This window comes from Thermobia domestica, chromosome 12 (genome assembly GCF_964235325.1).
Source record: "Thermobia domestica chromosome 12, izTheDome1.hap1.1, whole genome shotgun sequence".
Lineage (NCBI taxonomy): Eukaryota > Metazoa > Arthropoda > Insecta > Zygentoma > Lepismatidae > Thermobia > Thermobia domestica.
In genome coordinates, this window is record NC_137465.1 from 184,893,551 (window position 1) to 184,909,179 (window position 15,629).

General features: G+C 31.3%; 1 protein-coding gene across 1 annotated transcript in view; it reads right to left on the reverse strand.

The window, feature by feature from the left end:
* Positions 1-3,230: 3,230 nt before the first annotated feature.
* The window catches only part of LOC145666891 (uncharacterized), a 50,927-nt gene continuing 38,528 nt past the window's right edge, over positions 3,231-15,629 (reverse strand). The window contains exon 2 of the mRNA XM_081734475.1: positions 3,231-7,474. Coding sequence (XP_081590601.1) covers positions 7,068-7,474 — 407 coding nt within the window. The 3' untranslated portion in view covers positions 3,231-7,067. The remainder of the gene's footprint in view (positions 7,475-15,629) is intronic.

The following is a 15,629-nucleotide window of genomic DNA, read 5'->3' on the forward strand; positions in this document are numbered from 1 at the left end:
TTTTGCCGGTTAGGTTAAAGGAGACGGTGATCATGAGAAATGAATGAAATGGTGGAATAAAGAAAGTGGGAGGAAACCGAGAAAACCCACGCACACAGTATTTGTCCACTACAAAGTTCTCTTGGCATAGGCTGGGATGGAACCCGGGACCCCAAGCACCAGAGGTGAACGCTCTACCACTGAGCCACCGCGGCTCCTTTTTAATATGAAGTCCAAAGGTACACGAAAGAAGTTCGAGTTATCCAAAATTATGCATTTATGCATTGTTAAATCAATCGAACAAAACTATTGTGCCTGCATGAAAATAATAATAATAGTATGTTGTAGATTTTCCCTTTAAAGAAAGATATTTGCGTAATACAATTCCGAAAAAAAAGAAGTAAAACAACATTTAACCGCACATAAAGGAAATTGCACGTATCACGGAAAACGCATTCAGTACAGTACCATATACACTGAATTAGCACACAAAATCACATGCACGAGTAACCATCTTAATTGTCTGTTCTTATCTAAAAAAGTTCGTGATCTTCGTTGAGTTTGATTTAATTGTTTTTACGTGGTCAACAAAATCTTCAATTTTAATTATTGCGTGAAGTGCTTCATTAGTAACATTTGGTTGGCATTCAATAGATCTTAAATTTTCCACTATTTCGGAAGCTTCAGATAAGGTTGAAATACGCTGTTTCTTTACTTCATCGCTGACCTCGTCTTCATGGATTATGCTTTTGTATCACTCTTTCTACGGCTGCCTCTGGATAACTGAAAACCATTTGAAACTGCGATCTTCTGTTTGCAATCTGTCCAATGCTAAAAATTTTTGTACTGTACCACTTCGAATTATTGGAAGGGAGAAAAGTTCGATTTATTCATGATTTTTTCACTATTGTTTTAATAGTTTATGTTTTAATGGGAATATAGTTTTGTTTGTATTTTACAATAATTCGAACAATCCAAGTTTGAGTTAATGTGAGCCCTCTGAATTATTAATAAAAACGCGAACAAATATTTATCAGGAAATATTAAAGAAACTGTGGGTAAATTTTACAATGACCGCTTCAGTTGCTATTCTTTCACAGACAGAAGAAATTACACTCGATTAATTTTAACAAAATAGGTCAAACTTCCCTAAGTTAACTCGACCCTACTCTGCTCTACTTTTCTCTACCCTACTCTATTCTACCATTCTCTTTCAATGCAGGCCTACTTATTGATGCGCAGTTGGAGCATGTATTATAAAGTTTACCCAAAACTACAATTCTTACTTTAAAATGTACATTATAATAACTTATAATGTTATTACATTTAGAGAGAAACTAAATCCATGGTCGTTTTTCTCTGAATGGTCCCCATCAATCCAATTTCGGGCATACGCTTGTCTTTCCGTCTCCTTTGAAGTACCACAGTAGACCCCTACTGTTAATGTGTTTATACCTACCACACTCTCAATGCTCAACTATACTATATCGAGTAAATCTTGTCACCTATTCACAGCTACATCTGCGCACAATGATGACACTTGTATCACACGTTCATATTATCACATATGTCACGCTCATCGGTCAACTACGATTACCACCGAAAACTGCACCTAATCGCGCTGTCATATTTGAACTATTGTACTGAATTATTTATACTGAATTCAGATGAATCTTCCACACCACTTGTGACAACTCTAGAAAACTTTTAAGACAAAAAATTGATACTATTTATCGCAGATTTATTTTGGATGAAATGTAACGGTTCCCAACTTAAGAAGCCTTAGTGAAACTAGTTTTCACTGATTACAGCGCCATCTACAGCAAATCGAGAAAAGTGTTTCGAATAGAATTTGCTTACTTTTCCCCGTTGAATCCGAGCCGGCAATAAAAAAAAGGGGGGGGGGGAGAATCCGAATTTAAGTTTTTAAACTTGCTCCTACATCACTACTACGACAAGAGAGGGGTAATTTTATCACAAATGAATTTATCTCTCGAAAATATTAAGCTTTTTATTTAGAACACTTTTTTGTCCGATGCTTATTTCATCAGAAATTTTGCAGTCCCATGTTAAAAAACACCCTGTATATGCAAGAAAAAAACAGTAAGTAGCAAATTGTATTTGTTGTTTCCTTCCATTAAGAGTGACACACGTATCCATATGATTGTTTTATTTATTCCCTACAGTTACACAGATAGTACTTATAATCAAATGCTTATGGCCTTAAAAACTCTGAATGCTATTTTGAAAAGTCTCTGACGTGAAGGACACCTAATGTGTTCTCTCTGACAAATATGAGCTTATCTCTGACAACATTGCGGTCCACGTATTTTCTCCCCTTTTCTCTCATGTCTTTCATTCCACCCATTGTTTCACCATCATTCATTTCTATTTATCACCTTTTCCTACTGAGCTTCAACCAACGGAATGCTAAACCACAAATTTCATATCATTCATTTGTTATATAATTAATACTTTCCTGACCAGAGCAGGTACGTATTTATTAAAGTTAAAATAAGTCGTAACTGTTTCAATAAGTTAATATTATCTTTATCAGATGTTAACTGGCAGAAATATCTTCATACCATTAAATTATTGTTGTATAATTTTAACTCTTTCTCTAGTGTAATTGAAGTGTAAAAATTGTAATATGATATATATTGGAGAAGCAGGGAAAGTGCTTAAAGAAAGTTACTCAATATAGGGACGATGTAAGACTCAAAAGGGAGAATAACAGTGTATACAAACTTGTCAAAGAAACAGGACATGATATAGATTGGGAAGGAGTCCAAGGTCTAGGAAAAGAGAATAGAACAATAATAAGAAAATGGAAAGAAGCGTGGAAAGATTAAGATATAAAGAAGTGAAAGATTAATGAACTGGACCAATGAACTTCAAATACATAAATTATGGGATAGATCGTTAAAACGAATAGAAGAATAAAAATCTCGGATATGAAAAATTATTAAGAGAAGCAATAAAAGGAAAATTATATAATAGAGCTTTGAACTGAGAAGAAACTCCAAAATTAAGTGATATTTGGCGTAATTTATTAAAATAATAATGATAATAAGAGAGAAAAATATAAATAATTATTATTATAAAAAAACTGTTATAATAAAAAATTAAAATGAAACAGTACATTATAACAATACCTCATTGTTACATACTAAAAAAATTTAAATGATAAATTGAAACAGTTAAAATTTTACAACAATAATAATTTAATGTTATGAAGATATTTATGCCAGTTAACATCCGATGAAGATAACGTTATGTTATTGAAACTGTTAGGACTTATTTTAATAAATAAGTACTTACTCTAATCAGAAAAGTATTAGTTATTTAAGTAATAGTTCCAGAATCAGTATGGATGAAGTTACATTCATTTGTTTTCCAAAGCAAAATAATATTTAATCTAATCCTGTTTCATCAAAAGAATACCAATATCTTAATTTGGAAGATATATTCTTAAGATTATAATACTTTGAAACGTAAAGCATCAATTTATTACGAAAACTTTGCTTTCCGTACATTCAAAAAATACACATAAATACATTCACATACACAATTATACATAGTCACACATACGCATACATAAAATATGTTACAAAATATAAATATAGTATACTTAACAGTAGACAAAAGTTCACAAGTATAAATAAATATACATTAAATAGATAAACTTCGTTAATTGTTACCAAGTTTCTGACGAAATTACTATTAGATGACGGTTTAAAGTTATTCGTTATTTGTTACCAAGTTTCTGATAAAATTATTATTAGATGACGGTTTAAAGTTATTCGTTAATTGTTACCAAGTTTCTGATAAAATTACTTTTCGATGAGGGTTTAAAGTTATTCGTTAAGTAAGATAACGGTTTAAAGTTTCTGATAAACTTATTATTAGATGACGGTTTAAAGTTATTCTTTAATTGTTACCAAGTTTCTAATAAAATTATTATTAGATGACGGTTTAAAGTTATTCTTTAATTGTTACCAAGTTAATGTTAAAACTACTATTAGTTGACGGTTTAAAGTTATTCGTTAATTGTTACCAAGTTTCTGATAAAATTACTATTAGATGACGGCTTAAAGTTATTCATTAAGTGTTATTTATTTTCTGATATAAATATTATTAGATGACGGTTTAAAGTTATTCGTTAATTGTTACCAAGTTTCAGATGAAATTACTATTAGATGACGGTTTAAAGTTATTCGTTAATTGTTACCAAGTTTCTGATAACATTACTATTAGATGACGGCTTAAAGTTATTCGTTAAGTGTTATTTAGTTTCTGATATAAATATTATTAGATGACGGTTTAAAGTTATTCGTTAATTGTTATCAAGTTTCAGATGAAATTAGTATTACATGGCGGTTTAAAGTTATTCGTTAATTGTTACCAAGTTTCAGATGAAATTACTATTAGATGACGGTTTAAAGTTATTCGTTAATTGTTACTAAGTTTCAGATGAAATTGCTATTAGATGACGGCCTAAAGTTATTCGTTAAGTAAGATGACGGCTTAAAGTTTCTGATAAAAATATTATTAGATGATGGTTTAAAGTTATTAATTAATTGTTACCAAGCTTCTGATGAAATTACTATTAGATGGCGGTTTAAAGTTATTCGTTAATTGTTACCAAGTTTATGATAATATTGCTATTAGATGACGGCCTAAAATTATTAAGTGTTATTAAGTTTATGATATAATTATTATTAGATGAAGGTTTAAATTTATTCGTTAATTGTTAACCAGTTTCTGATGAAATTACTATTAGATAACGGTTTATAGTTATTCGTTAAATGTTATCAAGTTTCAGATGAAATTTATATTAGATGACGGTTTAAAGTTATTCGTTAATTGTTATCAAGTTTCAAATGAAATTACTATTAGATGACGGTTTAAAGTTATTCGTTAAGTGTTATTAAGTTTATGGTATAATTATTATTAGATGAAGGTTTAAAGTTATTCGTTAATTGTTACCAAGTTTCTGTTAAAATTACTATTGATGACGGTTTAAAGTTATTCGTTAAGTAAGATGACGGTTTAAAGTTTCTGATTATATTATTATTAGATTATGGTTTAAAGTTGTTCGTTAATTGTTACCAAGTTTCTGATGAAATTACTATTAGATAACAGTTTAAAGTTATTCGTTAATTGTTACCAAGTTTCAAATGAAATTACTATTAGATGACGGCCTAGAGTTATTCGTTAATCTTTATCAAGTTTCTGATAAAATTACTATTACATAACGGTTTGAAATCATATAACAAAACAGAGTATTTGAATCAAGTTAGCTGGATTTATTTGTGTATCCTTTACTCGATTTAATATATGTACAGTAGGATTTAATACATATCCTTCTAATAACTTTCTACTAGAAAAACTTTTTAAATATAAATATGCAAAAAGAAAGATCATAAGGATTTCAATTATTATTTTATATTTACAACATTTCTTTTGTAAAGCTTAATTTTCGTTACACATATATTCAATTTGTAAAATGACGAATTTGGAAACAATATATAATAGTAATATAATTGAAAGAACTGAAAGAAATAGATATAAGTTAAATTCAGATAGGTATTAATGTTATCAGATACATATGCACATTTTCTTCATATTTTAACTACAGTTTTTCTCAATTAATTAATTGTTTTTAATGTAAAAATATATAAAAATATTAAGCACACATAATTGTAGTAACTTCAAACCATTATTACTATCATAATGCTATCTTACATATATCTTCTTTTTTCCAATTGGGATGAGATAACAATTTAGCAAGTACATTGATTTTGCCTTAATAAAAATACCCTTGATTTTATTATTTTCTAAGGTAATTACTTTCATTATTTATGCAATCCTTGCACTATTATTTCCTAAAATTAGTATTAAATTTCTTCTTATTTACCAAGCTCATATTGTCGTTGTTATTTTAATTATTTCCTTACATTTTCTAACTTTTAATTTGGTGTAATTTTGTCTTAATAGAAATATTATTTTACAACGACATACATTTAGCTATCATTTGTGTATACTCAGTTGCGATTTTACAGTATTTCTCTTTTCCTAGAAATAACTATTAAACGTTTTGCAATTTATTAAACTTCACATTGTCACTAATAGTTAATAATTATATTATGATTACAAATTAAGCGATAATACGATTATTTTTCTAGTAATTTTGGTACTAGTGCACAAACGCTTGAAATTATTGTTATTATTTAATGTAGATAAGTCACCAAAGCTTACCATCTATGATAACTCAACATTTTATGACTTGTAAATGGTTAATATTATGCGTTGTAGATTTTACTATCTTACAAAACGTACACGTGTTTAACATCAGGAAATAATGTCTGTATAAAAATATTAACACAACAAGATCTGTGTATTTGATATAAATAAAGTTTAACATGATGTTATTTGTAAACTGTCTTAGGAAGAATAAATTGCCAAAAATACTTGTATGGAAACATTACGATATCTGAAAGTTTTGTTTTTAACAACTTTAGCAGTATTGTTAAATAGGAGGTCAACAAAATGATGAAACGTTGAAAGAATATTATAATAATACTCTTTACAAATAATATTATAATTTACATTTTATAAATGAAAAATATAGCAAATAAATCACTAAAATGTTCACAACTCTTCACCTTTCCTGCACTCTCTAGACGGATCAACAAAACAAAATAAGTCTATATATGAAACAAGAACTAAGCAACTAGAGCATGCCTTTGCTTAATCAAGGAACTAATACTATTTAAGCTCATGAACATTTTAGTTAGTCCCACTCACATTTTATATCAGAATATTACATGTTTAATCCTTAGTGAAGAACTTCCCAGTTAGTTTACTTAATTAAAACAGCACCAAACCTGTGTGATTTAAGATTCGTACTTGTATTAATGTTATTACTTCTGCATTGAGCAATAGTTAATTCATGATGAGTTATGTTTGAATAAATTAAGAAAATAAATATATTGAGCATCTGGCATAGAAATTATACTGGATACCAAACGTATTATTTAGCAGTCTTTTCTCTTGAGGACATGGAAGGAGTGTTTATAATCAAATTACTGAGACTGTTCTTCGGTGAATGTTACTTTCTGTCCCCTGTATGCAAGCTGAGGGAAATCATCCTCCGTATCATCACCTTTTCTTGCTTCACCTGTCACATCACCATCGAAACTTCGTCCATACCCGTAACCAGCACCATAGCTAGTACCATAGGCACTGCTGTATCCCATACCAGTTGCTGGCGGCGCGCCTGCAGCACCAAAGATTGCTGAGGCACCACCCTGGTTTTGAAGCAGCTTCCTAATGCCGACAATTGCTGATAGCAACAATGAGACTTTACTCATGAAGAATGAGTTGATGGCCAGTAGAGACATACCACCGAGAATTATTGGGACAAAAGTACCCGCTTTCAAGACGACTCCAATCAGGAAAGGGAGCAACATTTTCTTTAAGATCCGTCTACCTGAAAATATAAAAAAGATTTCGTTAGCATTTAGGAGTTCAATATTTATTTAGGAGTTCAGCTATATTGAATTATCATTATTTTCGAATTACATTGTAATTCACTTACGATTTTGGTATAAAAATTAACATAAGGTAGTTATGGAAGTTCACGTAAAAACAATATTTGTAACAATGGGTTTTACACTAGTAGAATTATGCACATTAATACAACGTAATATGAATAGAGTGTATATATTATATTTGTACTATAACTATAAATATAGGAGCACAAACTTCATTTTAATAATGTTGAGGTTGAAGTCACGATGTAGATGTACTGTGATTTTCTTATTAGTGTAAGGGTTGAGTTATTTTATAAGGTCTGATTTTTGGTTGATCAGAGGAATAAGGCTCAATGCCAGCTTAAGCCTATTATATCTGATCTTTACTTACGAACCGTAGTTCGTTCATACTTTATATTTAAAATGTTCAAAGATTACAAACAGTAAACGAATTACAGAGAAATTATAAGTTATGCACAATAAGACCCCAGATTCTTGCACATAGCAAAATCTCTATTTGGTCGGGATCGGAAACCTTGAATCAGATTGGAAGAAGACATGGTGCATGGCTCTGGAAGTGTATTATTTTATTTATTTATTTATTTATTTATTTATTTATTGTCAACTTCTTTTACTAAACCTGTCCTCTGGCTAAAAGTTTTAATCGCTTAACCTGATGCATTTAATAAATTAATTGAATTGGAATCGTTCTTATAAGTGTTTATAAGTTAACGGAAAACCAACTAATATTTTTACTTGTTATATATAACATAAATGTAGTTTTCTTTTTAAATAATAAGTTTACACACTATAAAGAAGAACACATGCACTATTTATTTATGTACGTTTCAAATAATTATCAAGTAATAACAGGTATTGATGATTATATTTTAAAATTTTCGCTGTTTCACAATCTCATTTCTTTGCACCAGAACTTCAAACACACCAATACAAACACAATTTATTTTCACTTTTCTAACTAGTTATATTTGAAATGTTTTGATAAAATTTACCTATATTCGTTTTCAAGTTAAGTACTAGACTCAAATTCAACTCATGGCGTCGTAATAAAGATTGCTAAGAAACTTATACCGAATATATTGTAATAAAGATTGCTAAGAAACTTATACCGAATATATTGTAAGTGCTGAAAAAACATTTAAATAATGATTGAATTCGACTATAGGAATTTATTAAAAGCAAAAAACATTTGAAAATGAACTGTATTAAATTTAATCAGATCACATAAATAATGGATAGATTCATGCGCTAAAATATTTTACAGTAGTTCAGTTAGTATAAATTATATACTGTCTTTCAATATTACAGAAACATATGAAATGTAATACTTCGTTACGAACAGTTAGAAATGTGTTTTATTTTGAAGACACTATTAAAATAGCAAATCTTAAAACTTAATAGATCCAGCCAGAGATTGCCTGATTATATAATAAAAGATTGTTCACAAATTGATAAATGATAAATACCAAACTCGAACTTTGAAAGTAATAATCAAATATAAAATGACAGATCTGTTTCAATAATAAAAATTTTTTGCTAAAAATTCAAAAGTAGGTATTGGTATGTGAGTAATTTTAGAACACGACTTTATTTTTCAAAGATCAACAACTACTAATCTTGGTCAAATATTCAATTGCATAAGCAATATATTAGAGAACAATGAATAAATAGGCGCTATTTAAAGAAAGTTTTGGAAAAAAATTTGATGTAGCAAAGAAAGGAAGAATTTCAGTGGTTCATCTTATTTATATACATATAAAAATGAAAGCGACTATGTTTGTGACATAACTCTTGAACCTTCCGACCGATGTAGATCAAATTTTCAACATAGATGAAGTTTGGGCATGGGATGGGCACCATCAAAGTGAAATAATACTTGTCAAGTAGTAATTGGTATTGATGATTATATTTTAAAATTTTCGCTGTTTCAAAACCTCATTTCTTTGCACCAGAACTTCAAACACATCAATACAAACACAATTTATTTTCACTTTTCCAACTAGTTATATTTGAAATATTTTATTTTCACTTTGATGGTGCTACTTGGAAGAGGGGGATACATATATAAATGATCGAAAATCACCGATACTAGTGTCGAATCCATAGTTTTCGGGGTCGCTGAGATTGACAGTGACACTTCCGATGCCATTTAAATCCAAATGCAGCCCCACAACTTGGGGAAGGAGGACAGGGAATATATAAAAATGATCGAAAATGACCGATATCAGAGAGTGTTTTAGTAGTAGTAAAAAGTGACTAACTAACGGAACGTATTATTAATTTTTCTTATTTTAAGCTAGCGAAGCGGGTATTATGTATATATGATTTCATTCTGCCAAAAATAACAGGTAGGCTTACACAGTTCAAAGTTTACATTCACCCTCTAGTCAGCGATTTATAAATAGCAAGGAGATTTAAGGATATTCGATGGTTATTTTTCTGTAGCCAGGATATGGTTTATATTTTCCAAAGGGATTTCATTCTCAAAAATATTGTGCGGGTTGTAGGAGATTATACCTTCTTTGTAGGCATTGATTTTTAAGTATCAGGAGATTTATTAGAGTAATTTTATGTAGAAGATGAACTTAACACTCCTGGAGATTGGTAGATTTTGTTGCTATACAGGATGTTCGGAAACAATACCAGCAACTTTTGGCAAATAAATTTTCACACGGAAATATAATATATATATATATATATATATATATATATATATACGGTACCACAAACACGTCATTTCGAAATTATTGCCACCCGAAAATTCGTCGGAAGGATGTAAAGAGGATCACAACTCAAAAATGCAATGTCAGATGAAGATCGGATAAAATTATATAGTAGTTATTTTGTACCAAGTTTCCGTTAATGTGGCTGTGGATATGAAATGTGTGTGTCAGTTTTTAGTTCCTGCTCTATAATTTTTGTTTCGAGAAAGTATCATGAATTTCCTTCTTGCTTCAAGGTTAACCTTGGCATCGTCTCTGTTCTATATCCACTGGTACACTAATGGAATCTAGAATTGAAATAAATACTATGTTCTTTTATTAGACATTTCATTTTCTCGACTTGTAACCCTCCATTTTATTGTTTCTACCAGTAGCTCCAAAATTATGCATTTATGCACCTATATTGATGTTTGATCTCGCTCACATTTTTCTACAAGTATTAAGTTTCCAAAGCTTTTGTGTGTGTGTGTGTTGTTTCAAAATACCCTGTATATATGGATAGTGCGATGATACATCGACAAACTGAAGAAGGTGATAATAAAAATGAAACTAATAAAAAAATGTGAAATGAATATCGGTCGAAAGTGGTACTGGTTTACGGTGAGATGCGTTAAAAACCAGTGAAAGCACTGTTATAATGCCAAGTATCTCGTGAAAGCGAAAAGATACCGCAGTCGGGTCAAAAGATTACACAGAAAGTTGGCCCTGAAAAATGCAATGACGTACTAATCAGGAGCGTATTAAGGGCGGAGCCAATGGAGCCCAGGCCGCCTAAAAATCCGTCTCTTTAATACTAAAATATAGCAATCAACTTATTATTTATAGGCTTCAGACCCATGTTATTTTTTTCCGCTCGCTACGCTCGCGGTATCACTAGAGTTAAGTCTTCTTCAACGATACTTATTTTGTGAGGGAGTAAGCTATTTTGGACCTCTATTACAAACCAAATTATAAGCTTGTGTAGACGATTCCTTTGAAATATCTCTGTCATTACTTAGAGCAAATCTAGGAGGTTTTCCAAATCTCCTTAACAATAAAACGTTCCTATTCAAATCAATTTGGGCTCTCTGAGATACTAAAAAGTCATTCCAACAATATGTCTGGGAAAAAATTACTTAATAAGCGAAAAGCATGATGAAATGTTCTCCCATTAAACTTGAAACGTACAATTGCTATCTCGTTTATCAAAAGAGAATTCTGAGTAATTCATTTTATTCGTGTGTCGACATTCAATATCTTAGCCTTAGGTGAAACTAAATCCTCTCTAATTATTGATATTTGCAAAGCAGAATATAATGCAGCATCAGCAGTCTTCAATCAATAATTATTTAGTGTATCCTTGTACAGCTTTACCTATTTGTATATGATTTTTCTCCTTTTGTTCTATTAGTGTTTTTACAGGGTTTGTTGACCACTTGGCTTATACATATTTGGCATTTATGTGTTACACTGCAGTATACGAGCATTTAACTGTTAATAATGAATGTAATTAAACTAATTATTGTAAACTTGGAGCACATTAAAATATTACAGCATAGTTGTCAGTGTTTCAATAATCCTATGAGGCTGTAGAAGACAGCAAACAAAATTTAGGCGCTGGAATTATTCGTAACATAGGCCCCCCTTGAAATAGTCGGCTCCAGGGCCCCAAAAGCCTTAATCCGCCCCTGGTACTGATGGTAGTGGAGTGGTCGCCAAGTTACAGGGGCAGTTCTCTAAAAACATACTGGGAATTCACAAACGCGTCCCCCATCTATGGAGATTCCTGTTGCAAAGCGACCGCTACAATGAAGAGTCCACTTTCTGTGCAATCTTTTGCTTCAACAGTGATATCCTTTTGCGTTCGCGAAATATTTGGTATCATATCATCGCCTTCATCGGTTTCTCAACGCCTCTCACGCTAAAACAGTGCCACTTTCGACCCATGTCTATAATAGCTTCATTCAGTTTGTCGGTGTATTACTGTACCAGCTTATATAGCAGCCAAAGGCCAAATTCCTTCTGAGAGTTTTGCCCTCTATTAGGTGTGAGATCTCAGTACATGTTCGATTTTAGTTATCATGTGCAACATGGAATCTACCGTATCTGAAACAGAGAGTGATTTTTTCACCAGCTAGAAACCAGCACCATGCCAAAAGTTCGGTCTCTATAAAAAATAAGGTTACTGATAACTCACCTATTAAAATATTTAGAAGGTTATCCTTAAATCGAAATAACATTTCGTCCTAGGTGTTTTATTACTTTTATGCAAATTGCTAGAACTTAGCGAGTCAAAAAGTAGATTTTTTTAAAAAAAATACTTACTTAAGAATACTAACACATCATTGGCCAATTATTTATAATTTTCATGGATTTTTCGTCTTTTCAGATACCATCGCATGACTTTTGTCAGAAAAACTTACATAATACTTTTCATACTTTTGCTCATTGTATACTTTTGCTCATTGCTTTTTCGACATTGTTATCAAAACACTTAAAGAAACTTTATCTTTTGTCATTGCAACAACACTTGATATATCAAATAGAAACAATATTAATCAGTGCAAGAAAACGCCAATTAAATAAATAGGACAATAAAATAATAGGCTAGCGTTACTTCATGACAAGAATTGTACTAAAGGCAATCCACGTGTGTTCATAAACGCTAACTTCAGGCACGCATGTTGTGTGCAATAAATGCATCTTCTTTCCATTTCCACTCTGATTACTAAAAGAGACAAAAGAATAACACGCAATCTCTAAATTTTTATAATAAGTTCATTCAGAAGCATGTTATGATTAATAGAGAAAAAAAAAAACAGAAAATATTTAAACATTTAATTCAGTAATGGATCATCTTTATCTTACGATAATAATCTAAACTTTGGAATGTTTTATTTGGAATTTCTTTCAGAAGTAAGTGCAGTGGTGTTATCAAAAATACGGTGAATAATTTTAACAAAGAAACAAGGTAATAAGCTTACATGACATTTGATTTAATCTTCTTCAAAATACTGTCCTTGGCTAGCAATGCACTTATTTCAACGTTGAATCCAGGGCTGGAAGCGTTTCTGGCTTCTTTTGGAAGGGCGTTCAGCTTCCCTATCGTGGCCCTCTCAATGTCAGGAATGGTGTCAAAACGTTTTCCTTTAATTTTTGGGAAGAGCTAGAGTCTCATGGTGCTATGTCTAATGAGTATGGTGAATGTGAACGAACAGGCATATTTTTTCGGCCAGAAACTAGCAGATCAAAAGCAAGGTGTGGCACAGCGCGTTTTCATGATGAAGAAGGAAACCATTTGCTCATTTAATCGGCGATTAAAATGCTTCTCACGAACCCATACGAGATGTTTAGTTCTTCAAAAAGCTCTGGAATAGTCATTTTCCTGTTTGAACAAATCATTTGTGCCATTTTTACACGTTTTAATCCGTTTTTGACGTCGAAGGACGTCTCGATTTTTGCTCGTTTTCAATCGACTCCTTGCCGCTTTTGAATAGCTCGCATCACCTGTAAACAGTCTTCAATATCACCACTTCATCGCCTTATACTGATTTTGACATTTCGCGAGCTTCTTTGGCTTTTTATTTTTTTAAGCTTCGAACAAAACTTAGTGTTGGGTCGCGACAGACACTCTTAACATGTCCTCACTCTTCTGCCTCTCGAAGCCAACTAACATGTCACAACTCGTTCAAACTCGACACTGATTGTACCAAAGGCTTAAGTTACCGGGCTTACTAGTTAAAATGGATACAACATTGATAGATGGTGCTGTGCAATTACATTCAGCGTACTTTTTGATCACACCTCGTAACAAGGTAATAGCTCCCCTAACTATTTTCTGGTAATGGCTAAACTTAAAAGTTTTATTGTACAACTGTCTCTTATAGGTTGAAAATTATTAACAATAAATACCAAAAATCATAATTACAGTCATTTTTAATACAAGCTGTTGATATTATAGTTTGCATACAAACAAAACCATCTTTTATCCGCTCAAAGACTAAAACCTACAGATTAAAACATTGAAGGGAAGAACAAATCAATTCTCCATGGGCTTCATAGGGTCTGTTTCTTAAAACTACTAGACTAAATATGCTAGTCTATACATCCTCATAGCGCTATTGAGATAATGCGACTCTTTTTTTTCTAAAGTTATTTTTAGTTATTTTAACCTAGTTGTATTACAAATCTAGTTTTACATGTCTGTGTTTCTCGAAGCTACAGTTATAAAATATTATTTACAAGTCCTTCACTAGTTTTACAAAACTAGTGCATGTTACTAGTTTTACAAAATACTGCAAAAGCAATTTCGCATCCAAATATGTCATGACATTTATTTTTTTTTTTTGTTCTAACTATTACCTCTTATACTGTTACTATTGCTGTTATTATTACTTAACTATTACTGTTTTATATTTTAACATTAATAAAACAGTAACAGTAACAGCAGGAACTGTTGACACCTAGTTCGATTTCATTGGGCAGCTTTATAAAAAAATTCAATATTTTCAAAAAATTCAAATTTTCGTAAAAAATTGCAAAATTTTGAGGCCCTTGCGGGGAATGAAGATGAAGTACAAAAGTTATGAAAAAAAATTCACGAATGTTGTACTAGTCAATACACAACTTTTGACACCTACTGTTATTTGAGTGGACAACTTTTGATTTTTTCGAGCCACCCTAGTGTAAAGGGGTCAAAAGTTAAAAATCAAGTTCTTTAATGGACGTGATCCATGCAATTGACTTCAAGATATGAAGAATAAAAATTCGATTTTCCATGTATTCCTATGGGAGAAATTATGAATATTATCCTCGCTTGATATACTTACTACCTGCAATGTTGTTGAGATTAGCAGGTTAGTATATTGTTCAGGATGCAAAATACTAATTTGTCCGGAGAATACAACGCTAAATTAAAACTAAATGACTTTCTACCCATCAAATCTGAAGAATCCACTCGATAAATTCTATTATCAAATATTCATTTATCGTAGACTATTGGTGAAATTTGTTTGCTAAGGAGTTTGGTTTACCACAAAAACCAAACCAACCTCTTTCTCGTAATACTGCTACTTCCTACCTGTTAATTTGAAGCAAAACTTTTTTTTTATAGTAATGTTAGAATAGAGATATACATATTCAACTTAGCTATAAGAAAATGACATGATGGACCCTCGGAACTGGGCGAAAATAGCCTGGACCAGAGCCGGATTTAGGAGAGTGCACCGGAGCACGTGCACCCCCCACCCCCCTCCGCTCTGAATACACTATCTAAAGTGAGAAACTGGCAGTGGAAATAGCAATACTTTCCTAAAATTTCATGTCATGTTTCCGTTTCGGGCTTGAAAGAAAATGGTTTTGCTAAACATAATAGTTTAAGTCAGTTCTT